This window comes from Heterodontus francisci, chromosome 6 (assembly GCF_036365525.1).
Source record: "Heterodontus francisci isolate sHetFra1 chromosome 6, sHetFra1.hap1, whole genome shotgun sequence".
Taxonomy (NCBI): Eukaryota; Metazoa; Chordata; class Chondrichthyes; order Heterodontiformes; family Heterodontidae; genus Heterodontus; species Heterodontus francisci.
In genome coordinates, this window is record NC_090376.1 from 95268959 (window position 1) to 95295923 (window position 26965).

Below are 26965 nucleotides of genomic sequence, written 5' to 3' on the forward strand. Positions count from 1 at the left end.
ACAGAGGAAGCTTTCAAGAATAGTAACACTGTTACGACTAGGTGAGAAGGAGGTCTAGGGTTCCCTTTCAGCCTTCACCTGGTCTTGCTGTAACAGGGTTTAATTTTAAACATCATGTTTTTAGCTCCCCCTTGGTGAATCTTTGTTCACCGCTTTCCAATTATAAGACAAAGAAACCAGCACAAACAGGCTTTCTTAGGTTTAAAGAAGAAAAGTTGAAATTTATTAAATTTCAACTCTTTATTTGGTTAATGCCGACGGATCCACACCCCACCCCACGCTAGCATGCATAGGCGATACATGCAAATAGCGACAGAAAAGAACAGAAGAAAAATGAAGTTGAAGGATTTGAGGCAATATCTGAAGAGTTGTTATGGTTCTTCACGCTCACTGTAGAGTCCTTGATTGTAGATAAATTTTGCTTTCTGTTGGGGCCCGGTATTCTTAAACATTGTTTGCTGGAAGAGACTTTTCTCTCAAGGGGTTCATGTCTTCAGTGGATTCAGAGGCTTGTGAGAAAGAGATGGGAGACGACAGGAGAGAGATCTTCTCCGTCCAGGAGCAAACACTTTTTCTGCCCAAACTGTTGGTAAAAATTCCAAAAACTCAGGTTGCCCAGCAGGTTAGTCATGTGACTAGCTGGTTTGACCATGTCCGTTTGTGTATTCGGCCATCTTAGCAGTCAACCTGGAATGCAAGCTCTCTTTCTTTTCCCCCCCCCCCCCCCCCACCCCCTCCACTTCGATGTCTATTAGTATGTAAATTATTTTTTTCCAGCCATGGCTGATCTGTTTTAACAAGTCATTTCCTCGCTCCACAACAGTTTAAAAATCCATGTTCATGACAAAATTGATGTGCCTTATTCTTGGCAGGTGGGAGCCTAGCATGACAAACATCAAGAAAGTATATTCACTAGTCAAGGTCATAACTGGAAAGAAATATGTAAACCCAGGAATAGGTATCCAGGACGAAAACAGAGACTTGTTATGTAAGGACGAGATCAGGCTGAGATGGGAAAATTATTGCAGGAAACTGAAGAAGAAACAGGATGAGCAACACAGATTGGAAGTTAGAAGGACTAGAACCTGAGTTACTGAAAGATGAGATAAGAAAAGCTGTAAAGAACATCGAGTGGAAAGGCAGAAGGACAAGATCAAACCAGTGAAAGCACTAAAAGCAGGAGGTGAAACAGCAGTAGATGCAATGAAAGTTATTGATATATGAGCAACAGATGAATGGGCTTGCAAGTGGACTATATCTGAGATGGTAACAATGCCCAAGATAGCAGGCGCACAGGACTGTCCAAAACGTTGTATGCTAAGTCTCATCAGTCATGCATCTAAAGTATTACTTGATGTCATCAAGCAGAGTCACCCCCCACCCCTGCGACCCCACAACTGTGAGAGCAGAGAAGTGGCAGAGGAGCAATTTGCCTTCATTCCTGGAAAGGGTACGACTAACGCTATGCCCAGAAATCACATGGAGAAATGTGAAAACAAGCAAGAAGGCAGGCTTTGGCTCATGTTCATAGACTATGCCAAAGCTTTCGACACTGTCCAGTATGATGTTCTGTGAAGGACACATAGACTTTGGTATACCCAAACATCTTGTATGGCTAATACAAGAGCTATACAGAAATGCTTCATGAGTCATCAGAGTTGGTGATCATACAAACCAATTCCAGTTTGATAAGGGAGTGAGGTGGGGTGTCTTCTCTCACCCATGCTGTTTAATGCTGTGGGAGAGAAGACAATGAGGATCGTGCAGGAAGAGAGTTACCAGAGAGATGTGGCTGCATCATAGCTCATAGCATATAGAATCTCATATGCAAACAACACCACACTCGTAGTCAGAACAGAGAGGAGCTAGAGACTGTGGCAGCCCTAGTCAAAAGATAGAATGTCTTTTGGTCTGAGCATAAATGAGGCAAAGACCATTATGGCTCTAAATAGCAGAGGATAAATGCAGATTAGAAGCACTGAGATGGAGGTAGTGGACAAATTCAAGTACCTAGCTTGATGATTAGCACCAAAGTTACATCCAAAAATGAAATCCAGGTTAGATTAGCTACGGCAAGAGGTGTGACCAGGGACTTGAGTAGCATCTGGAAGTCCATCAACATGAAGTTGGGGGAAAAACCGTCCAGTACAGCCACTAGTGTGGAGTGTTGCACTCTATGGATGCGAAAGTTGAACTCTGAAGAAAGAGGATGAAAAGAGGATAGCCGCTTATGATATGTGGAGGGTGCTCAGAAACGGCTGGATGGACAGAAAGACAAATGAGTGGGTTAGACCAAGAGTAGAAGTTCAGGAATCAAAAGTACAGTTAGACAGAGAAAGATAGCCAACTACGGACAATGGAAACGAAAACCCAATAGCTTTGTCTTGGCAACAATTGAAGGAGAAACTGAGGGGGGAAAAAAACAGAAGAGGAAGACAGAAAATTGGATATGTAGATGACATTGAGACGTGGACTGAGGGCGGCTTGAAGAAAGCCAGAGAAGAAGCAAGATGATGCCAACAGCCCCTTAAGGCTATGGTGACAACAGACTAACGAGCACAGATTTACGAATAAGTTTTCAAGGTCCTGTTCTGATTAAAAATTTACTTCACCTTTCATAATTACATTATGTACTAACTGTGAATGCTGAAATGTTGTAATGCTGAGGTCACTTTGGTGATTTTATACACATGCATTGGTCCACCATCTTAAGGTAATCGAAGGTAAACAAAGGGAAAACTTTCTACACATTTGAAATGGCCTGGAAGAATTTGCATTCAATACAGATCATTAATAGTGCTATAATTACATGATTCCTTGTCAAAAAAAATAAGACTTTTTTGTCTTAGGCCACTGATTTTCAGACCTTTTGGTCTATGGCCACTCTCAGGTAGGTGGGAAAGCAAGTTGTGAGGCAGACACAAAGGGATGAATTTTATCAGCCCGTTGGAGACGGGCTGGGAGGGGGAGGAGTGGTAAAATTGAAGTGGAAGGAGTATTGAGGGAGGCCTGACGTTTTCACATCACAACCTTATGAAAGGTGGCTGAGCTGGTCAGAGGAGGGTTGTGCTGGAATGAGGCAGGAAGGTGCTAAATTGCCTGTTTAACAGGCTTATACAGTGATTTTTACCAGGTGGTTCTAATTTTTCGACGGGTGCACAGGAACAACAGTGCTATGCAGGCTTAGTGGGAATTGGTGGCTGCAGTGAACAGCTATTGCGAGTGGTAGGATGACTTGGGAGGAAGGATGTTGCTGGTTGGACAGCGAAAGTAGCAATCTGGAGCAGGGGAAAACTTGCCTAGCACAGTGTGGCTTTCCACTTGAGTGCCCTTTTGGTTTTGGCACCTGTATGTATGGAGCAAGGAGGGATGGGATGCCCAGAGAACTTTGTAGCTGTTTGCTATGGGCCTCATTCACTCAGGCTTCAGGACCTCCAGTAACCTCTAAGCCCGTGGAACCCAAGTGCAGCTAGGTGGACTTTTTCATGTGCTTGCAGATGCTCCTGTGTGATGCTTCCCCTGCGTTGACCTTACTACTCCATGGCTTGCCATGAGAATGGCAGTGGTCCTCAGCAGCCTGGAGGACCCCAGCATTTTGAGGGCCTCCTTCACAGGTGCAGGGGCCCCTTCTGTTCCACAGCTTCATGATCCACTGGTGTCACACTTCAGAGGGGCTGAGGAACCGCTATCCACACTAGGAGAGCCCTGAGAAGAGCCCCCAGATGCTGCAGACAGCAGCTGCTGCTGTTGCACACTTTCACAGCACACTTGGCCCTCTCTAGTCACCTGAGGAATCAGAGAACTTGGCAATGGCTCCTGCTATCTTATCCCCCTTGCCCAGCCATTGGTCCACAGAGCTCATGGAGTTGGTGATAAAATGCAGGTCCGTGTGCATCCACCAAGTGGTATTCTGTATATGGCTTTCCATGAGGGTCTCCAATCTCTCGATGGAGGGAGTCATGCTGGCCCTTATGGCCTGGCTGGGTCCCTCCATTGTCCATGTATGGGTGTGCAGAGCCTCTGGAAGGTGCACCAGATGTTGCTGCAACTCACGCTGCAGCTCCAGCATCCGCTGCCTTGTGGATGATTCCAGGGGCAGGTCACCAGCCTGAAGCTGAACATCACCAGGCCTTCCAACAATCTTCAGTGTGAGAGGCGCTGACAGCCAACGTCAGTTAGCTGCTCAGACCCGTCTGCTGTGCCTACCAGATTGTGATCCCATTACGAACCATGCATGACTACCCACCAACGTATCTGCGCTGGTGGAGGGTGCAGGGGAATAAGGTGATGTAACCTTTTGAGGTGGTCTCCTCCTTCCGCTGCCCCTGCCCCTTCTCCAGTCCTGGTGGGTGCTCAGGCTCAGTGGCTGGCCAGTCTTATCTATGACCTGCAAGAGTGAAGACTGAGAGGACTGTGTGCTTTCTAACACATCCTTCTAGCTGCTCATCTGGAGCTCTGTGAGCAGTGGTGCACAAATGGACACAATGCTTTGTGCTCGCCAGAGGGTGTCTTGTGTCCATCATTAGGCCACTTTCTCAGGGCTTCACACCCATCTCGTTTTGCTTGTCTCCATTCACGCAGCTGCAGTGCCTTTCCCTCCCTGGGAGTGACGATGGCCATGTAGGACATTTCCTGTGCATTGAGCTGTTCTCCTGCAAGCACATTCTCATTGTTAGTCAACCTTCAAAGAGAGGCATGACTCCTATGTTGGTTGTAGCCCGACTGCCCAACATTGGACAGTTGGCACTGGCTGTGCAGAAGTCACCCTTGCCTGACCAGTGCCCTGCATAGAGAGACTGACATACATCTGACAGCCAATGCTGATGCCTGGACATCTTTGCTGATGGGGTGGACACCCACTTCTCCTATTTCTTATTCACCTTCAGTCACATTTAAGGACGCAAGATTACTGTTAGGCGCTGCACTCACCTTGCCAGAAGCATCAGGTCATTGACCTTTTTTTTGGCACTGCAGCCAGGTAAGAGGGACAGGCTCACTGCTGCTGACCTCCATCCAGGCCTGCTTGGACTACTGTGCTGGTCTCCTGCCTGGGGGAACAGGATTTCTTCCTCTATCATCTTACAGCCTGGAGGTGTACCTCCATGGAGGCATCGCTGAATCTTGGGGCTGACCCTTGCTCGAGCTTTGGCCGTATCTTCGAATTGTACTCCTGCCAGTACACACTCACTGCTCCCTCCCGGGCTGCTGCATTATACTGTACTGCTGCCTGACTTTTAAAGATGGCGCCAGTGATTGACCCGCTGGAAGGTTCCCCCGCCTGCCCACCTGGTCTTACTGGACAGTTCCCCCACCTGCTGGCCCTGACTCTGCCCCAGTCGTATGACCATGCCATCCACTTTCAGCCCCGGCAGGAGTTTCTTCCTTCGTGTAAAATGCAGCCCAGAGTGTCTGCAAAAGGATATAGGTAGGTTAAGTGGGTAAAAATTTGGCGGATGGAGAATAATGTGGGAAAATAAGATTATCTACTTTGATAGGAAGAATAGAAAATAGAATATTATTTAAATGGAGAGAACTACAGAGTGCTGCTTTACAGATTTTTAACAAAGTTAGCATGCAGGTACAGCAAGTAATTAGGAAGGCAAATAGAATGTTTTCTTTTATTGCAAGGGGAATGGAGCATAAAAATAGGAAACTCTTGCTACAGTTGTACAGGGCATTGGTGAGACCACACCTAGAGTACAGTGTACAGCTTTGGTCTCCTCATTTAAGGATGGTCTCATTTAAGGAGGGATATATTTGCATTGGAAGCAGTTCAGAGAAGGTTCATTCAGTTGATTACTGGGATGAAGGGGTTTTTTTTGAGGAAAGGTTGAGCAGGTTAGGCCTATACTCATTGGAGTTCAGAAGAATGAGCAATGGTCTATTAAAATATAAGATTCTGAGGGGGCTTAACAGGCTAGGTACTAGAGGATGTTTCCCCTCAGGGAAATCTAGAGCTAGGGAGCATGGTTTTGGAGTAAAGGGTTGCCCATATAAACTGGAGATTAGGAATTTCTTCTGAGGATTGTTAATCCTTGGAATTCTGTGCCCCAGAGAGCTGTGGATGCTGTCATTGAACATATTCAAATCTGAGATAGACAAGATTCTTGAACTATAAGGGACTTGGGTTATGGGGGACAGGCATGAAAGTGGAGTTTGAGGCCAAGATCAGATCAGCCATGATCTTAAATGGCAGAGCAGGCTCAATAGGCTGTATGGCCTACTCTTATTTCTTATACAGTGCAGCTCAACAAATCATCTTTTTGTTTTCAAAAAGGCATACAAATCTTCTTTGTTGGTGTCATCTTCCCAGAAGGTTGACTGCCATGGATCTCCACCTTTGTCTGTCCTGTGCTGTTCTTGCACATTCTGCACAGGTCAACTTTTAGAAAGGACTTGTTAAAAACGGGTTATTCAGTGACCGCTTCTGTCAGTTTTTGTGCTGCTAAAACATTGGTAAGTTATAACTATCTCAAAGTTTGGATATTAACACCTAATATGGTTTCCACAACTAAATAAGAGCTCCAATGGTGAGAAGGAGATAGATGAGCAAATGTTTTGGCAAATTTCAGGGCTTATAACAAAAACAGAGAACTAATATTAGGAGACTTTAATTACCCTAATATAGACTGGGAAAGAGAGAGTGCTAAGGACAGGGAAGGAGTGGAATTTCTAATGTACACAACAGAACTTTCTCAGTCCATTTGTCTCCAGACCAGTAAGTTCGGAAACTGTGTTGGCTCTGGCATTGGGATATGAAATAGGGCAAGTGGAGTCTGTTAAGTAGGAGATCAATTTACTAACTGTGACCACAACATAATTTGGTCTAAATTAATTTTGGAGAGACCAGAAAATATTGAAGCTAAAATGCTCAACTGGGGAAGAGCTAATTTCAGTGATTTAAGAGGGGCAAGTAAATTGGGAAAGGCACTTGCAGGGAAAAGCAATAATGGAGCAATGGAAGGCATTCAGAGAAGAGCTCGAATAGAAGCTAGGCGTATTCCTTTTGAAGGGAATAGATAGAGCATCCAAAGCTAATGCTAAAGTACAGGATGGAATTGAAGAGAAAAGATCAAACAACATTAAATTGAATCCTAAACATTTTATAAGCCTTTTAAGTGTAAGAGCTTAGCTAAAGAAAAAAAGACTATTAAGAACCCAAAGGGAAATCTTCACGTTGAGGCAGAGGACATAACTAAATTATTAAATAACCACGGTTGAAGAAACTGGAGAAGGATAAACTGGGAAACTACAGGCTAGTAAGCAGAACATCAGTGGTAAGATAATGGAAACCATTACCGGGGACAAAATAAACTTTAATTTGGAAAGGCATGGGTTAATCGAGAACCAGCATGGATTTGTTCAAAGAAACTTGATTGAATTCTTTTGAGAATGTTGATCAAGGTAGTGCAGTAGATGTTTTGTTTATATATTGTCTTTTGGAAGACATTCAATGAATGCCACACAGGAGGATTAAGATGGCAGCCTGTGGAATTGAGGGCAGTTTTGCAGTATGGATGTGGAATTGATGGGAGACAGAGGGTGGTGGTGGATGGACGTTTTTCAGACTAAGAGATGGTTTGCAGTGATGGTCCCCAAGTGAGAGTTTGGGTCCATTACTCTTCCATTTTTATAAACAACTTGGACTCGAGTATATGGAGTTGCATTATAAAGCTTGCAGGTTGTACAAAACTTGGCAACATAGTAAATAGTGATGAGGATAGTTGTAGTCTTCAGGGTGACATAGAATGGTGAAATGGGCACAAGTATGGTAGATGGAGTTCAGTCTGAAGTGATGCACTTTGGGACAACTAATGGGGAAAGACAGTATACTAAAAATGTCAAACAAAAACAAGAAATGCTGGATTCACTCAGCAGGTCTGGCAGCATCTGTGGAAAGAGAAGCAGAGTTAACGTTTCGGGTCAGTGACCCTTCTTAAAATGTCACTATTTTGAAAGGTGTAGATGAGCAACAACACCTTGGTGGCCTATACACAAATTCTTAGGAGGCAGGGAAAGTTGATAAGCTGGTTAAAGAGCATCTGGGTTAAATGCCTGCTCAAGTCACAAAAGAAAACTTCAACCCAAACGCGACGGAACCACATCGGACCTGAGCCTGACCCACCCCGAGCCCGACCACCGCAATGTTCCCTTTACTTGGCTTCCAACTCCCAATCTTCAGGAAGCTGCAGCATGAGCGTGATGATGTCATAGAGACACTCACTGCGCAGACTCAAGTTTCCCTGCTTGACGTCCCGGACTTGCAGCTCAGGTAAGTTTTTTTTTTTTTTTTTTTTTTTTTCCTCTTTTAAACACTTGCATGCAATTCTTAGTGTGTGTGTGTCCAGCCCAACCCAACCTGAACCCGACACATGTTGGGTTCAGGTCAGGTAGCAAGCCTTTAATCTGGGTTACTTGGGTTTATAAATAGTGGAATAGAATATAAAGGTAAAGAGATCATGCTAGAATTTTATACATCACCAGTTAGGCCTCAGCTGAAATGTTGTGAGCACCACACTTCAAAAAAAGATGTAAAGGTACAGAGGAAGTTTACTAGAATGTTGCTAGGGCTGAGGGACTTCAATTATGATGTGAGCTTGGATAAGTTGCAACTGTTCTCCTTGGAACAGAGGAGGTTAAGCACTGAGCTAATAGAATTTTTCAAAATAGAGTAGAAACCTATTACCTCTGGCGAGTGGGTCAATAACCAAAAGTCGTAGATTTAAAACCATTGGCAAAAGGTCAAGAGGGGTGATGAGAATTTTTTGAGTTGTCGGGAACTAAAACGATGGATCTAAAAAGCACTGAAGCTGATTCCGTAAATAATTTTTAAATCGGAGTTGGACAGATACTTAAGCAACTTGCAGAGTTATGAACAAAAAGCAGTGGTGTGGGGATAAGCATGATGGTTCTTCTTAAGAGCCAGAAGCAGACTAAATGGCTGTCTCCTGTGCTGTAAGTTTCTTTGATTGCTAAAGGTGCATCAGTCCTTGAAGAGGCGAAAAAGACATTTACGGCGCAGAAGATGACCACTTGGCCCAGCGAGTCCATGCCAGGTCTCCATGGAGCTGTTCAGTCTATCCAGCTCCCCTGCTTCATTCCCATAGCCATACAAGTTTATTTCTTTCAAGTGGCCACCCAACTTCCTCTTGAAATCAGTGAATATTTCCACTTCCGCCACCCTTGTAGGCAGCGAGTTCCAGGTTATCACCCGCTTCCTCATTTTCCCCCGCCCCTTTTCCGCTCAAAACCTTCACTCTGTGTCCCCTAGTCCTTGTACCTACCATTAATTAATGGGAACAGTTTTTCCTTGTCTAATTTATCTAAGCCTGTCATAATCTTGTACACCTCTAATAAGTCTTCCCCCGATCTCCTTTGTTCCAAGGAGAACAAACCCAGCTTTCCCAATCTAACCTAATTAAAATCCCCCATCCCTGGAACCATTCTGGTAAATTTCCTCTGCATCCTCTCGAGCAAGGGCCCTGACATCCTTCCTGAAGTGTGGTGACCAGAATACACACTACTCCAGTTGGGCCCTAACCAGAAATTTATAAAAGTTCAGCATAACTTCCCTGCTTTTGTACTCCATGCCTCTCTTTATGAAGCCCAAGATCCCATATACTTTACACTCTCAATATGTCCTGCCACCTTCAAAGATTGATGCACATGCACCCCCAGGTCCCTCTGTTTCTGCACACTCTTTAGAACCGTGTGCCATCAAGTATGTATTGCCTCTCCTTATTCCTTCTGCCAAAATGCATCATCTTACACTTGTCAGTATTAAATTCCATCTGCCACCCCTCTGCCCATTCTGCTAGCTATGTCCTATTGTAGACGGTTAATATCATGCTCACTGTTTTCCACAGCTCCAGTTTGCTGTCTTTGGCAAATTTTGAAATTCTACTCTGTATTCAAAGATCCAAGTTATTTAAAATATATATATTTTTATTATTCTTCTTTGGCCTCCTTGTCTCGAGACAATGGGTAAGCGCCTGGAGGTGGTCAGTGGTTTGTGAAGTGGCTATAAAGGTCAATTCTAGATGACAGACTCTTCCACAGGTGCTACAGATAAAATTGGTTGTCGGGGCCTTGTGCTTCTGTCTTTTTTCCTGCCAACTGCTAAGTGTCTTCGACTTGCCACACTTTAGCCCCGCCTTTATGGCTGCCTGCCAGCTCTGGCGATCGCTGGCAACTGACTCCCACGACTTGTGATCAGTGTCACAGAACTTCATGTCACGTTTGCAGACGTCTTTAAAGCGGAGACATGGACGGCCGGTGGGCCTGATACCAGTAACGAGCTCGCTGTACAATGTGTCCTTGGGGATCCTGCCATCTTCCATGCGGCTCACATGGCCAAGCCATCTCGAGCGCCGTTGGCTTAGTCGGGTGTATATGTTGGGGATGTTGGCCGCCTCGAGGACTTCTGTGTTGGAGATACAGTCCGGCCAATCAAAAAAGCAGTGGTCCCATCACTTTCCCTTGGGAAACACTACTGTCTACCATCCTGCAGTCTGAAAAACAACCATTTACTACGACTCGCTGTTTTCTGTCCTTAAGTCAATTTTTTTTTATCCAATTGGACACAACCTCCTATTCCATGAGCCTTAATTTTGTTAACCATCCTTTTTACGTGGCACCTTATGTGGCACTTGATGAAAATCCATATAAACAACATCCACTGCATTCCCTTTATCAACCACCTTGAATTGGTAACTAGGTTTTTTTAACACTTTAAGCTCTTTTTACTTGTGTTTTTGTTTAACACATCATTTTTAGTGAGACAATACAATGCTTACATCCAGAATTTTGCAATTCTTTTTATCGTTTTTTAAAAATTTAACTGGGACAGCTATTATTGGAAAAGATAGGAAGAGGATTTATACACGGAAATTTTGTTCAATTTTATTTTAGTTCATTTAAGTGAGCTTGGATATATTTGTTTCTTATCTCCTTTGAATTTTGTGGGCTGGAGGTTAGAAAAGGGCTGTTTTTGATTCCAGTTTAAAGAAACACTTAGCATATGCATAATCTCATATATTCGTATTCAGATTGAAGCAAGTGTTTGTACATAGGTCTGTTGCCTGGGCACTTATTGCATGTAGATGGTGTTCGTCTCTTGAGTTATAATTGGGAAGCAAACTTTGCTAATTTATTACCTTCAAATCTATTTATTGTGAAGTTGTTGTAATTCTCATTCTGGACCATTCCAAAACACTAAAAATTGTTAATGGTGCTCTAAGTTTTCTTAGCCCGACTCCAGCTAAGTTCTTACTTTCTAGATGGGAACATAGAGGAGATTTCCATCATTCAATAAGACTATGACTGATCTGCATTCTAACTCCATATTCTTGCCTTGGCTGTATATACCTTCAATATCCAAGGCTAGCAAAAAATCTGTTCTCAAATTTAAAATTATTTAACATCTACTGCTTTTTGTGGGGGAGAGTTCCACACCTTTACCACTGTGCGAAAAAGTGTTTCCTAACTCTCCTCTCCTGACAGCCTGGTTGTGATTTTAAGGCTATGTAACCTTGTCCTAGACTCCCAACCTCCTGCACCCTGAATAGTTGTAAAAGTTTCTATCTTACCCCATCAACTCCTTTTAAAATTTTAAGAAAAACTCTATCAAATGCACCGTAACCATCTATATTTCAAGGTATAAAAGTCTAGTTTATGTAATATCTCCTCAATTCATAGAACCATAGAATGCTTACGGCATAGAAGAGCTATGCCAGCTCTCTGTAAGACAAACACAGCTGGTCCCACTGCTCCGTCTTTCCCTGTAGGCCTGCAAATCTTTTCTTTTCCAATTTTGTTTTGAAAGCCACAGTTGACTCTGTTGCCCCCACGCTCAGGCAGTGCATTCCAGATCCTAAGCACACGCTGCGTGAAAAAGTTTGTCCTCATGTCGCCTTTTGGTTCTTTTGCTATTCTAAATTGGTGGCCCATGGTTTATGACCCTTCCACCAATGGGAGCAGTTTCTCCCTATCTATTCTGTCCAGATTTCTCATGATTTTGAACACCTCTATCAAATCTCTTCTCAACCTTCCCTTCAAGTAGGACAGCCCCAGCTTCTCCAATCCATTCTGAAGTCTCTCATCCCTGGAATCATTCTTGTAAATCTCTTCTGTATTCTCTCTAATGCCTTCATATCCTCAAAGTTCAGTGCCCAGAATTGAATACAATACTACTCGTTGAGGCCAAAACTGTATTTATAAAGGCTCACCATAATTTTTGTGCTCTATGTTGCTATTTATAAAACCCAGGATTCCATATGCCTTATTAACCACTTTATCAACCTGCTCTGCCACCTTCAACAATTTGTGCACATACATCCCCAGGTCCCTCTGCTCCTGCACCCTCTTCAGATTTGTATCCTTTATTTTATATTGCCTTTACTCATTCTTCCGACCAAGATTCTTTCTTAACTGCATTAAATTTCATGTGTCACGTGTCTGCCCATTCCACCAGCCTGTCTATGTCCTCTTGAAGTCTACCATTATCCTCCTCACTGTTCACAATACTGCTAAGTTTTATGTCATCTGCAAATTTTGAAATTGTGCCCTGGCACCCAAATCTGGGTCATTAATATAGATCAAGAACAGCAGTGGTCCTAATACCGACCACTGAGGAACCATACTATATACCTTCCTCCGGTCTGAAAAAAGAACTGTTCACTACTGTTTTCTGTTGCTCAGCCAACTTTGTATCTAGGCTGCCACAGTCCCTTTTATTCCATGGGCTTTAACTTTGCTGACAAGCCTGTTACTTAGCACCTTTATCAGATGCCTTTTGGAAGTCCATGAACACCACACCAACTGTACTACCCTCATCTATCCTCTCTGTTACCTCATCAAAAAAACTCAGTCAAGTTAGTTAAACACAATCTGCCTTTAACAAATTCATGCTAGCTTTCCTTAATGAATCCACACTTTTCCAAGTGATTTGTTAATTTTGTCCTGAGGATTATCACTTTCTAAAAGCTTTCCCACCACTGAGGTAAAATGACTAGCCTGTAGTTGCTCGGTTTCTCCTTGCACTTTTTCCTCTGGCACCATCCCTGTATCTAAGGCAGATTGGAGGATTATGGCCCAGTGCCTCCGCAATTTCCACCTCATTACCCTCAGTATCCTCAGATACATCTCATTGGGACTGGGTGTCTTATCAATTTTTTAGTACAGCCTTTCTAGTACCTCCCCTTTTTATCAATTTTTAGCCCATCCAGTGCCTCAACTATCTGTTGTTTTCACCATGACTTTGGCAACATCTTCTTTGGTAAAGACAGATACAAAAGTATTCGTTTAGTACTTAAGCCATGCTCTTTCTCCATTTGTGAATCTCTTTTTGATCCCTAATTGGCACCACTCCTCCTTTTATTACCTTTTTACTGTTTATATGCCTATACAATGTAACCCTTGGAGCCGTGGTGACATTTGATGAATCTGCACTGCAGTATATCCTTTTCTAAGGTCTTGTGCCAAGGCAATGCACAGTTATAATATGTTGCATTGTTTTTAACATTTTTATATTTTAATTCATCTGGGATATTGCTTATTGGAATTTTGCATTTCTTGTCTGAAGATTGCACTTTACTGTTTTCAATTCATAGTTGTTCATTTTGGACCTGGGGAAAATCGATCAGAAGATGCAGTCATGATGAATACACCAGTGGTTAAGGGTGCTATGGAAATGGGTTTTGATCGAAGACTCGTGAAGCAGACTGTCCAACGAAAAATCCTTACAAGTGGAGAGAATTACAAATCTGTTATAGAGCTCGTGACTGACTTGCTAAATGCCGAAGATGAAGAAAGACAAGACGACAGAGAAAGAAAACTTGAAGAAATGGCTGAAGGTATATATTCATTGAGGTGCTTGCCCTTTCACTGAATTGATAGATTAATTATATCAATGACAGAAGGCCAGTTTGCTAGACAGTTGCATCTTTTGAATCATTTGCAACAGTCTTCAGCCAGAAGTGCCAAATGGATGATCCATCTCTGCCTCCTCCTGAGGACCCCGACATCATAGGTGCCAATCTTCAGCCAATTTGATTCACTCCACATGATATCAAGAAAAACTTTGGGCCATGACAACATCCTGGCTGTAGTACGAAGACTTGTGCTCCAGAACTAGCCAAGCTATTCCAGTACAGCTATAACACAGGCATCTACCCACCAATGTGGAAATTGCCCAAGTATGTCCTGTGCACAAAAAGCAGGACAAATCCAATCCAACCAATTCCAGCCCCATCAATCTACTCTCAATCATCAGCAAAGTGATGGAAGGTGTCAGCGACAGTGTTCCAATAGGGGAATAACTCCTTCAGAAGATGAGGAAGAGATATAGATAGGAGCAGGTGAAACAAAATAATCGTTCAAGTATTAAAATTAAACATTACAGATTATTTAACTGTGTACTGCAGCTGAATCTGTTTGTTTATGCTCTTTGGGAGTTGTCAGCTAGATTCTCCACCTGTCAGGAAGCCATTGGTGTTTTGGTGCAGAAAATGACAAGATTAGCTTGGTTCAGTTTGATACAGCCACTTAAATTTTTGCCATTTGAAAAAAGTGGCCTTCGTTTTTAGCCAATAATCTATACTCATTTTTAAATAAAAGATTTTTTTTTAAAAACCCAGCAAATGCTGAAAATCCAAAACAAAAACTGAACATGATGGAAATATAGAGCGGGTTGGTCAGCCTTTAAGGTTTGAAAGTACATGCTGAAAACCCCTGTTCAGAACTGAAAAATGAATAAAAGGAGGTGGGGAGAGAATATGCCAATTGCCCTTTGGTGCTTCAAGTATTGTGTTTTTGTTTCCTTTCTCTCTCTCTCCCTCCCTCCCCCTTTTCCTCTTCATATAAATGCTTGCTTGTTTACAGTTCTGTAGAAGGGTACTGCTTAAAAAAACTGTCCATTTGCTTATGGTTGAGACTTCATCTGCAAAGCTTCCTATCCTTTGTTAGCTTTCTTGCCTATGCAACTTGGAGCTTTCTGATTTCTGTCCGTTGCTTTCTGGTAATTTCTTCTGTGTCTGCTGTCACCTCAGTCAGCGAATTTAGATATTCAGAACAAAGCCTAGTACATAACACATGCAGGAATGTGTCTGGCCAATACAGCTCCTTGAATCATGAAACTCGTAATGGGAGAGTATTCCTTTAGTGTTTCTACCAATTGAGTGAATATTCTTTTGTATGCATATATAAAATTATGTTGAGTGGCGTAGTACTTCATTTGGTAAACTAATGTTTCTATGCATATGTTATGGTACATTTAGAAACCTTAGTTTTTTTTCTTTCAAAATATTATTCGCATTGGTACAAAGTCAACAAATATATGCCTCAGTTCCATAAGCTTTCTTACTATCCTGTTTTTGGAGTTGGATTCTTTGCATGATGCACAGTTCCGTATAAAACAGGTAGCAAGAATCCATTGCATTATTGCTAAACTGCACCATGGAATTTAGTGATGTACATATACAAAGTGGTTAAAGTTTCAGTGAACTAATTCTCTTTGCTTTCTCCTTCCATTTTCTAGACCCAATGGAAAATTAGCAAATTCTGAATAACTTTTTTTCCCTTTGCAGGTGATGTATTGCTACTGAAGAAAAATTGTGTTGCTTTGAGTCAGAACTTGACAAATATAGCACCTTTACTTGAGGATCTAGAAATGCGATCCTTAATTGATAAAATGGAAAGTGAAATGATTAAACAAAAACCTCAAAAAAATGAACAAGCCAGAGAGCTACTTGATACAGTAATTCGCAAAGGAAGTGCAGTAGCTGAAGCATTTAAAGATGTCCTATTGGTACATGAACCTGAATTGCATGAAAAACTATATGGTAAGTAATTCCTTGTTTTAGTATTGTTCCATCCCATGTAAAACTAGGACATTCATAGTAATAGAAAAACTGCCTGCAAATATTGCAAGCTTTTTGTGTATTAGCAGCTTATATTGTCTGAAGGCTTAAATTATGCGTGAAACATAGAGAACCAGTGTTCTGCATATATTCTAATGTTGTTGATTTTCTTGGCTCATTAAGACTGGAGCAATGGGAAATCATTAACTGATAGGAATTTAAAATGTATAACTAATATAACTTCTGTTAACATAGTTTTTGAACATACTTAATACGTGACATTCCAAACCATGTTGTGAGTACACTGGCTTTTTCTTCTCCTTGCAAACTATGTGCGGCCCGTTTTTCTGCTGAGTAAATAGTTGGGTAGTTTGTCCTTTGGAGAATCATGCTTACATTTTCACCTCTTGCAGTATTACAACTTGGAGCAGCAAAATGAACCATGGATGTTCCTGGCAGTGGTGGTTCTAAAATTACAGTCGATAAGTTGGCTCTGTAGGGTTGTTGCCATTAGGATGTTTGCTTGCGTAACTTATGCTGTTGCCTAGTACCCCAATATGTGGGAGTTTTTTGAAAGTGAAGTTTGTGCCTGACCATTTCCTCTTGTCCACTTTCCTTCACTCTTTTCAATTGGTTTGATTTGGCCAGAATGTTCATTAAATATTTCAAGAACAAAATACTGCTTGTACTTGAAATCTGAAATAAAAGCCAAAGCTGGAAATACTCAGCAGGTCTGGCATTATTTGTGGAGAGAGAAACAGTTAACATTTCTGGTCTGTGTTCATTCAACAGAATTGGGAAAAGTTAGATATATAATAGGTTTTGAGCAAGTAAACCCATCGATTTCCCCCTGTTCCTGTCCCACTAAACTGATCTCTCTCTCTCTCTTTCCTCTCCTTTTCTCACTCTTTTCTCTCCCTCTCTCGTTCTTTTCGCTCCCTCTGTCGCTCTCTTTCCCCTTGCTAGGTATCTTGCCCCCTACATTCATGACCCTTCTGATAGCCTCTGTCACTTTAACAGTTTCCAGTTGCCTGGCCCTAACCATCTCCTTTTCACCATGGGCCTCCAATCCTGCTACACCCCCATCTCTCACCAAGATGATCTCTGAGCACTCCGCTTCTTCCTTGAATGGAGGCCCAAGCAATCGCCATCCTCCTCTGCCTGGCTGAACTTGTTCTCATAGTGAACAACTTTGTCTTCAGCTCCACTCATTACTCCAAATAAAAGGTGTTGCTATGGGTACTGGTGTGGGTCCTCGCAATGCCTGGCTTTTTGTCAGATATGTGGAACATTATTTGTCCCAGTCCTCCTTTGATCCTTCCTCACCTCTTTATTTTTCCAGTACATAAATAACTGTATCAGTACCGTTTCCTGCTCTTGACCTGAACTGGAAAATTCCATTGAACTTGCTTTCAGTTTCCACCCTTCTTTCACCTTCACATGGTCCATCTCCAACTCTTCCCGTCCTCGACTTCTGTCTCCATTTCTGGGAAAAGGCTGTCAACCAATATTTACTAAGTCCACTGACTTCCACAGGTACCTTTGACTACACTTCCTCACATCCTGCTTCCTATAAAGACTATTCTGTTCTTCCAGTTTCTCCGTCACACACATTCGTAAGATGCAACCTTCTTTACTGTTGCTTCTAATATGCCTTCCATTTTCCTCAACCAAGGATTCCACCCCCTCACTACTGTTTGACAGGGCCCTTGACTCTGTCTGTTGTATTTCATGCACTTCTCTCAGCCCTTTCCCTCCCTCCCAGAATCCCTTGTCCTCACCTTTCACCCCACCAGCCTCTGTATTCAATGGATCATCCTCTGCCAAATTCAGTGTGATGCCACCACCAAACACATCTTCCCCTCCCTCCCCTTTCAGCATTGTAGAGAGCCCATTCCCTTCACGACACCCTGGTCCACTCCTCAGTCACCCGCAACACTCCTTGTTTTCCTTACAGCACCTTTCCATGCAAGCATAGAAGATATAAAACCTGCTCTTTTACCTCCTCCCTTCTCACCATTCAAAGTTCCAAACATTCTTTCCAGGTGAAACGGCAATTTACTTGTACTACTTTCAAATTAGTATGCGATATTTTCTGATCACGCTTTGGTAGTTTCTTCGTTGGGGAGACCAAATGCAGATTGGGTGACTCCTTTGCGGAAACCTCCGTTTGGTCGGCAAGCGTGACCCCGAGCTTGCAGTTGCCTCCCATTTTAATTCTCCACCTTGCTCTCACACTGACATTCTGACCGTGGCCTACTGCAGTGTTTCATTGAAGCTCAATGCAAGTTCGAGGAACAGCACCTCATATATTTTGACTGGGCACTTTACAGCCTTTTGGACTCAACATTGAGTTCAACTATTTTAGATCATAACCTCGGTCCCCATTTTCTTTTGTGTTCTTTTGCTGGTTTGTTTTTTGCCTCTTGTTTCTCTCATTTCATTTACTTTGTGTTCAGATGGCAGCTATCCTGCCATACACACTACCTCTTCAGGACATGTCTTTGTTTTTTGTTTCTTTTACTTGTCCCATTACCACTGCTTTTAGATTTGTACCCATGAAACCTTTAGTCATTTAATCTCTTCTGCCCTCTACCCTATCACAGACCTTCCCACCCTTCCCCTTCACTTGTTCAAAACCTGTTGCACTTCTAACTTTGCCTAGTTCAGATGAAAAGTCACAAATTTGAAACATTCACTCTGTTTCTCTCCACAAATGTTGCCATACCTGCTGAGTATTTCCGGCACTTTGTTATTCTTTAAGCATTTTCTACGCTAGATTTGAACCCATTGTTGTGTTCCAATTTCCCTATTCTAAACTGCTTTTATATGCTTCAAATTTGTGAGCGATATTTTTAATTTTCTTTTCTCAAATGTCAATTTTTAATTACTGTGAACTAGATTACTAAACATTATATCCAGAACAGTCTCTTACAGTTGCTCTTTGCTAAACCAAAGGACATAACAATTGTGCATCGCTTGAGACCTGCAGTCCCATTTTTTTTTTAAACTCTTGCTGTATTCCCATGCATTATTTGCACTCCCCCCACCCCCCCCCTATGCAAATCTCTTTCCACTCTAATTACTTCTCACTGCCATGCCCCTCACCCAGATTTACACAAAAAGGCTGCCCTTCAATGCATCAATGTTGTTTGCTTCAACCACTGAGTGGCAGCAAACTCTGCATTCTTAGCATGCTAAAGAAATTCCTCTTCAATTCTTTTTGATTGCCCAATCCATTGTATTATGTTTCTGCTACATCTTGCTCGAGTTGCTGTTCTGCTTTTTTGGGGGAGCTTTTCAGTACACTCATTTTATTGCTGTTTTGGATGGGTATGGAATCTTACCTGATAAAGATCTCTTTAAGTAACTCATTCCCTACTTTTCAGGATGGCCTACAAATTAGCTCTCTAATACACCTGAGTTGTTCTGTTACAAGGTAGTCTGAGGCATTCTTGAGTAGCTTAATTTGGGAATGTGGAACTCATTTCAGATTGGGATGAAAAATGATCTGCAAATAAAAAAAATTCTAGTATTGGCTGGATCATTCTGTGTGGCAGTGGAAAATAATTAAAATGAAGACCATAGAACATAGAACATTACAGCGCAGTACAGGCCCTTCAGCCCTCGATGTTGCGCCGACCTGTGAAACCATCTGACCTACACTATTCCATTTTCATCCATATGTCTATCCAATGACCACTTAAATGCCCTTAAAGTTGGCGAGTCTACTACTGTTGCAGGCAGGGCGTTCCACACCCCTACTACTCTCTGACTAAAGAAACTACCTCTAACATCTGTCCTATATCTATCACCCCTCAACTTAAAGCTATGTCCCCTCGTGTTTGCCATCACCATCCGAGGAAAAAGACTCTTACTATCCACCCTATCTAACCCTCTGATTATCTTATATGTCTCTATTAAGTCACCTCTCCTCCTCCTTCTCTCCAACGAAAACAACCTCAAGTCCCTCAGCCTTTCCTCGTAAGACCTTCCCTCCATACTAGGCAACATCCTAGTAAATCTCCTCTGCACCCTTTCCAAAGCTTCCACGTCCTTCCTATAATGCGGTGACCAGAACTGCACGCAATACTCCAGGTGCGGCCGCACCAGAGTTCTGTACAGCTGCAGCATGACCTCGTGGCTCCTAAACTCGATCCCCCTACTAATAAAAGCTAACACACCATATGCCTTCTTAACAGCTCTATTAACCTGGGTGGCAACTTTCAGGGATTTATGTACCTGGACACCAAGATCTCTCTGCTCACCTACACTACCAAGAATCTTCCCATTAGCCCAGTACTCTGCATTCCTGTTACTCCTTCCGAAGTGAATCCTCACACTTTTCCGCATTAAACTCCATTTGCCAACTCTCAGCCCAGCTCTGCAGCCTATCTATGTCCCTCTGTAACCTACAACATCCTTCGGCACTATCCACAACTCCACCGACCTTAGTGTCATCCGCAAATTTACTAACCCACCCTTCTACACCCTCATCCAGGTCATTTATAAAAATGACAAACAGCAGTGGCCCCAAAACAGATCCTTGCGGTACACCACTAGAAACTATACTCCAGGATGAACATTTACCATCAACCACCACCCTCTGTCTTCTTTCAGCTAGCCAATTTCTGATCCAAAGCACTAATTCACCTTCAATCCCATACTTCTGTATTTTCTGCAATAGCCTACCGTGGGGAACTTTATCAAACGCCTTACTGAAATCCATATACACCACATCCACGGCTTTACCCTCATCCACCTGTTTGGTCACCTTGTCAAAAAAACTCAATAAAGTTTGTGAGGCACGACCTACCCTTCACAAAACCGTGCTGACTATCGCTAATGAACTTATTCTTTTCAAGATGATTATAAATCCTATCTCTTATAACCTTTTCCAACATTTTACCCACAACCAAAGGAAGGCTCACAGGTCTATAATTACCAGGGCTGTCTCTACTCCCCTTCTTGAACAAGGGGACAACATTTGCTATCCTCCAGTCTTCCGGCACTATTCCTGTCGACAATGACGACATAAAGATCGAGGACAAAGGCTCTGCAATCTCCTCCCTGGCTTCCCAGAGAATCCTAGGATAAATCCCATCTGGCCCAGGGGACTTATCTATTTTCACACTTTCCAAAATTGCTAACACCTCCTCCTTGTGAACCTCAATCCCATCTAGCCTAGTAGTCTGTATCTCAGTATTCTCCTCGACAACATTTTCTTTCTCTACTGTAAATACTGATGAAAAATATTCATTTAACACTTCCCCTATCTCCTCCGATTCCACACACAACTTCCCACTACTATCCTTGATTGGCCCTAACCTATCTCTAGTCATTCTTTTATTCCTGATATACCTATAGAAAGCCTTAGGGTTTTCTTTGATCCTATCCGCCAATGACTTCTCGTGTCCTCTCCTTGCTCTTCTTATCTCTCCCTTTAGATCCTTCCTGGCTAGCTTGTAACTCTCAAGCGCCCTAACTGAGCCTTCACGTCTCATCCTAACATAAGCCGCCTTCTTCCTCTTGACAAGCTCTTCAACTTCTTTAGTAAACCACGGCTCCCTCGCTCGACAACTTCCTCCCTGCCTGACAGGTACATACTTATCAAGGACACGCAGTAGCTGCTCCTTGAATAAGCTCCACATTTCGATTGTGCCCATCCCCTGCAGTTTCCTTCCCCATCCTACGCATCCTAAATTTTGCCTAATCGCATCATAATTTCCTTTCCCCCAGCTATAATTCTTGCCCTGCTGTATATGCCTGTCCCTGCCCATCGCTAAGGTAAACCTAACCGAATTGTGATCACTATCACCAAAGTGCTCACCAACTTCTAAATCTAACACCTGGCCGGGTTCATTACCCAGTACCAAATCCAATGTGGCATCGCCCCTGGTTGGCCTGTCTGCATACTGTGTCAGAAAACCCTCCTGCACACACTGGACAAAAACTGACCCATCTAAAGTACTCGAACTATAGTATTTCCAGTCAATATTTGGAAAGTTAAAGTCCCCCATAACAACTACCCTGTTACTCTCGCTCCTGTCAAGAATCATCTTTGCTATCCTTTCCTCTACATCTCTGGAACTATTTGGAGGTCTATAGAAAACTCCCAACAGGGTGACCTCTCCTCTCCTGTTTCTAACCTCGGCCCAGACTACCTCAGTAGACGAGTCCTCAAACGTCCTTTCTGCCGCTGTAATACTTTCCTTGATTAACAATGCCACACCCCCCCCCCCCCCCCCCCCTATTTTACCATCTTCTCTGTTCTTAGTGAAACATCTAAATCCTGGAACCCGCAACATCCATTCCTGTCCCTGCTCTACCCATGTCTCTGAAATGGCCACAACATCGAGATCCCTGGTACCAACCCATGCTGCAAGCTCACCCACCTTATTCCGGATGCTCCTGGCGTTGAAGTAGACACATTTTAAACCAAGCTCTTGCTTGCCAGTGCCCTCTTGTGTCCTTATAACCTTATCCCTGACCTCACTACTCTCAACATCCTGCACACTGGAACTACAATTTAGGTTCCCATCCCCCTGCTGAATTAGTTTAAACCCCCCCGAAGAGCACTAGCAAATCTCCCCCCCCAGGATATTGGTACCCCTCTGGTTCAGGTGAAGACCATCCTGTTTGTAGAGGTCCCACCTACCCCAGAAAGAGCCCCAATTATCCAGGAAACCAAAACCCTCCCTCCTACACCATCCCTGCAGCCACGTGTTCAACTCCTCTCTCTCCCTGTTCCTCACTTCGCTAGCACGTGGCACGGGCAACAACCCAGAGATAACAACTCTGTTTGTTCTCGCTCTAAGCTTCCACCCTAGCTCCCTGAATTTCTGCCTTAAATCCCCATCTGTCTTCCTACCTATGTCGTTGGTGCCTATGTGTACCACGACATGGGGCTGCTCCCCCTCCCCCTTGAGGATCCCAAAAACACGATCCGAGACATCACGTACCCTGGCACCTGGGAGGCAACACACCAACCGTGAGTCTCTCTCGTTCCCACAAAACCTCCTATCTGTTCCCCGAACTATGGAGTCCCCAATGACTAATGCTCTGCTCCTCTTACCCCTTCCCTTCTGAGCAACAGGGACAGACTCTGCGCCAGAGACCTGCATCCCATTGCCTACCCCTGGTAAGTCGTCTCCCCCAACAGTATCCAAAACGGTATACCTGTTGTTGAGGGAAACGGCCACAGGGGATCCCTGCACTGCCTGCTGGTTCCCTCTCCTTCCCCTGATGGTAACCCATCTACCACCTTCTTTTACCTGAGGTGTGACTGCCTCCCGATAACTCCTCTCAATAATCCCCTCCGCCTCCCGAATGCTCCGAAGTTCCTCCAGCTCCAGTTCCCTAACGCGGTCCTCGAGGAGCTGGAGCTGGGTGCACTTCCCGCAGATGCAGTCAGCAGGGACACCCTTGGCGACCCTTACCTCCCACATTCTGCAGGAGGAACATTCAACTGCCTTAACCTCCATTCCCACTATTCTAAATTCCCAAGTTTTTAACCAATCACACGATAAAACAAGAAAAGAAATAGAAAAAGCCTTACCTTACCTACACACAACCGAGTCCTTTTTTTTTGGTAAAGGGGTGGGTTGCAATGAGTACCTGTATACTGAAACTACTCCTGTGTTTCCCTTTGCTTTACTCTTGCAAGCAGAGTGGATAAAGGGGAAGTGGTAAATGTACTGTATTTTGATTTTCAGAAGGCGTTCGATAAGGTGCCACATAAAAGGCATAAAATAGGAGCTCAGGGTATTGGGGGTAATGTGTTGGCGTGGATTGAGGATTGGCTAACACACCAGGCAGCGGGTCAGGATCAGTGGGTCTTTTTCAGGTTGGAAAGCCGTAACTAGTGGGGTGCTACAAGGATTGGTCCTAGGGCCTCAACTATTTACGATCTATATTCATGACTTGGAGGAAGGAACAGAGTGTAGTGTCTCCAAATTTGCTGACGATACAAAAGTAGGTGGGAAGGCATGTTGTGATGAGGACACAAAGAATCTGCAAAGGGATATAGATAGGTTAAATGAGTGGGCAAAAACTTGGCAGATGGAATTCAATGTGGGAAAGTGCGAGGTAATCCACTTTGGTAGGAAGAATAAAAAGGCAGATTATTATTTAGATGGAGAAAGACTACAAAATACTGCAGTACAGAGGGATCTGGGTGTTCTTGTGCATGAAACACAAAAGGTTAGCATGCAGGTGCAGCAAGTAATTAGGAAGGGAAATGGAATTTTGGCCTTTATTGCTAGGGGGTTAGAGTTTAAAAATAGGGAAGTCCTGTTACAACTGTGCAGGGTGTTGGTGAGGCCACACTTGGAGTACTGCGTACAGTTTTGGTCCCTGTATTTAAGGAAGGATATACTAGCATTGGAGGCAGTTCAGAAAAGGTTCACTTAGGCTGATTCCAGGGATGAAGGGGTTGTCTTATCAAGAACGGCTAAACAAGTTAGGCCTTTATTCATTGGAGTTTAGAGGAATGAGAGGTGAGTTGATTGAAACGTATAAGATTCTAAGGGGGCTTGACAGGGTAGATGTTGAGAATATGTTTCCACTGGTGGGGGAATCTCGAACTAGGGGACATAGTTACAGAATAAGGAGGCACCCATTTAAAACTGAGATACGAAGGAATTTCTTCTGAGGGTGATGAATCTCTGGAATTCTCTACCTCGGAGAGTTGTGGAGGTTAGGTCACTAAATGTATTTAAGGAGGAGGTAGATAGATTTTTGAAATCTCGGGGAGTTGAGGGTTACGCAGAGCAGGCCCGAAAAAGGAGTTGAGGCCTGGGACTGATCAGTCATGATCTTATTGAATGGCGGGGCAGGCTTGAGGGGCTGAATAACCTACTCCTGCTCCTAGTTCTTATGTTCTTACATTGTAAACAGTGGAAAATACAAGCAATTGTTGTTAGAGTCCATTATGAAAGATGTAATAGCAGAGCACTTGGAAAACAGTGACAGGATGGGACAAAGTCAACACGGATTTACGAAAGGGAAATCATGCTTGACAAATCTACTGGAAATTTTTGAGGATGTAACTAGTAGAATAGATAAGGGAGTACCAGTGGATGTGGTGTATTTGGACTTTCAGAAGGCTTTTGATAAGGTCCCACTTAAGAGATTAGCGTGCAAAATTAATGCACATTGGATTGGGGGTAAGGTACTGACATGGATAGAGAACTGGCAGACAGGAAACAGAGTAGGAATAAACGGGTCTTTTTCCGAGTGGCAGGCAGTGACTAGTGGGGTACCGCAGGGATCATTGCTAGGACCCATGCTATTCACAATATATATTCATGATCTAGATGAGGGAATTAAATGTAATATATCCAAGTTTGCAGATGACACAAAGCTGGGTGGGAGTGTGAGCTGTGAGGAGGATGCAGAGAAGCTCCAGTATGATTTGGACAGGTTGAGTGAGTGGGCAAATACATGGCAGATGTGGTATAATGTGGATAAATGTGAGGTTATCCACTTTGGTGGCAAAAACAGGAAGGCAGATTATTATGTGAACGGCAATAGATTGGGAAAGGGGGAGGTGCAGCGAGACCTGGGTGCCCTTGTGCACCAGTGGCTGAAAGTAAGCATGCAGGTGCAGCAGGTGGTTAAGGCGGCAAATGGTATGTTGGCCTTCATAGCGAGAGGATTCAAGTACCCGTGGAGGCAGCCGAGTGCCCTTAAGTGGCTACTTAAGGGCCTTGATTGGCCTCTGGCAGGTGGGCTGTTCTTACCACTCCTCCCCCCCCGCCCGCCCCTCCCCCCCTCCACCCGACCGCCATAAAGTTGACCGGAGGTGGGAGTGGGGCATGTAGGCCTCCCGCATTAATTTTACGCCGCCACCATCCGCCCCACTGGGGTGGCGTAAAATTCAGCCATATATATCATTTATATTGTTTATATGTAGTGTGTGTGAATGTGTATTTCAAGTCCCTGCAGATTTTTTTTGTTCTGTTTACTATATATGATTATAGTCTCCTAATTTGTTTTATATTACAGTTCAAAAATGTTTGCCTTATTCAGCATCATCAGATATGTTGGGTAAGTTATTTCTTCCTTTTTCATCCATTAGTATTGTAAAATGCAAATATTTGCACAATAATTGGAATGGAATTGGCACACGAGTCTGGATTAACTAATTTCCCAACAATTAAAATGTTTATATTAACTTTAAGGCAGCAAACTGCTAGCGGATCAGTCAGCTTTTGGAGCTAACAACTTTTTTATTTTCTTTAGGCTTGACCATGGAAGAGCAATTACGAAGGTTGCAGGAAGAAAGAACTTGTAAAGTGTGTATGGATAAAGAGGTCTCTGTTGTGTTTATAATGTGCGGTCATTTGGTTGTTTGTACAGACTGTGCACCTTCCCTTCGGAAGTGTCCAATCTGCCGTGGTACCATCAAAGGTACAGTTAGAACATTCTTGTCCTAATCCTGATAACTAGCTTAATGCTACTGAATATCAGTTTTACTCAACCTAGAAATTATACCCAATTCATCGAGAACAATTGAACTCTGATCAGTTTGTTCTTGGAAGTGGGGTTTACCCAATCTACATTACTGGAAGTGAAATTTCTGTTGGCAGAATAAACAACCTTTTTACTTTAGAGCCCTTTACATAATCTTTAAATCAACAATGGCAAAGTAATTAACCTGATTGTAATGAATAATTCCATATGCTCTGTATTGAAATTAGTTATTTTAATGGAGTATAGAAAATCATAAAGTTGGAAAAGAATGATGAAAGGCACTGCTTTTACCATGTGATGTAAACCATTATGGGCAGCGCAGTGGTTAGCACCGCAGCCTCACATCTCCAGGGACCCGGGTTTGATTCTGGGTACTGCTTGTGTGGAGTTTACAAGTTCTCCCTGTGACCGCGTGGGTTTTTGCCGGGTGCTCCGGTTTCCTCCCACAAACAAAGACTTTCAGGTGTTAGGTAAATTGGCCATTGTAAATTGTCCCTAGTGTGGGAGGGAATATGGGATTACTGCAGGGTTAGTATAAATGGGTGGTTGTTGGTCCACACAGACTCGGTGGGCTGAAGGGCCTCTTTCAGTGCTGTATCTCTAAATAAATAAATAAATAACTAATTGAAAGA

General features: G+C 43.2%; 1 protein-coding gene across 3 annotated transcripts in view; it reads left to right on the forward strand.

The window, feature by feature from the left end:
* birc2 (baculoviral IAP repeat containing 2) overlaps window positions 1-26965 on the forward strand; it is a 50635-nt gene extending 23670 nt beyond the window's left edge. For 2 of the 3 annotated variants that reach the window (XM_068034079.1, XM_068034080.1), the window contains exons 6-9: window positions 13611-13853; window positions 15585-15839; window positions 25866-25907; window positions 26103-26965. In XM_068034079.1, coding sequence (XP_067890180.1) covers window positions 13611-13853; window positions 15585-15839; window positions 25866-25907; window positions 26103-26296 — 734 coding nt within the window. In that variant the 3' untranslated portion in view covers window positions 26297-26965. The remainder of the gene's footprint in view (window positions 1-13610; window positions 13854-15584; window positions 15840-25865; window positions 25908-26102) is intronic. The other variant, XM_068034081.1, reaches the window with a different exon arrangement.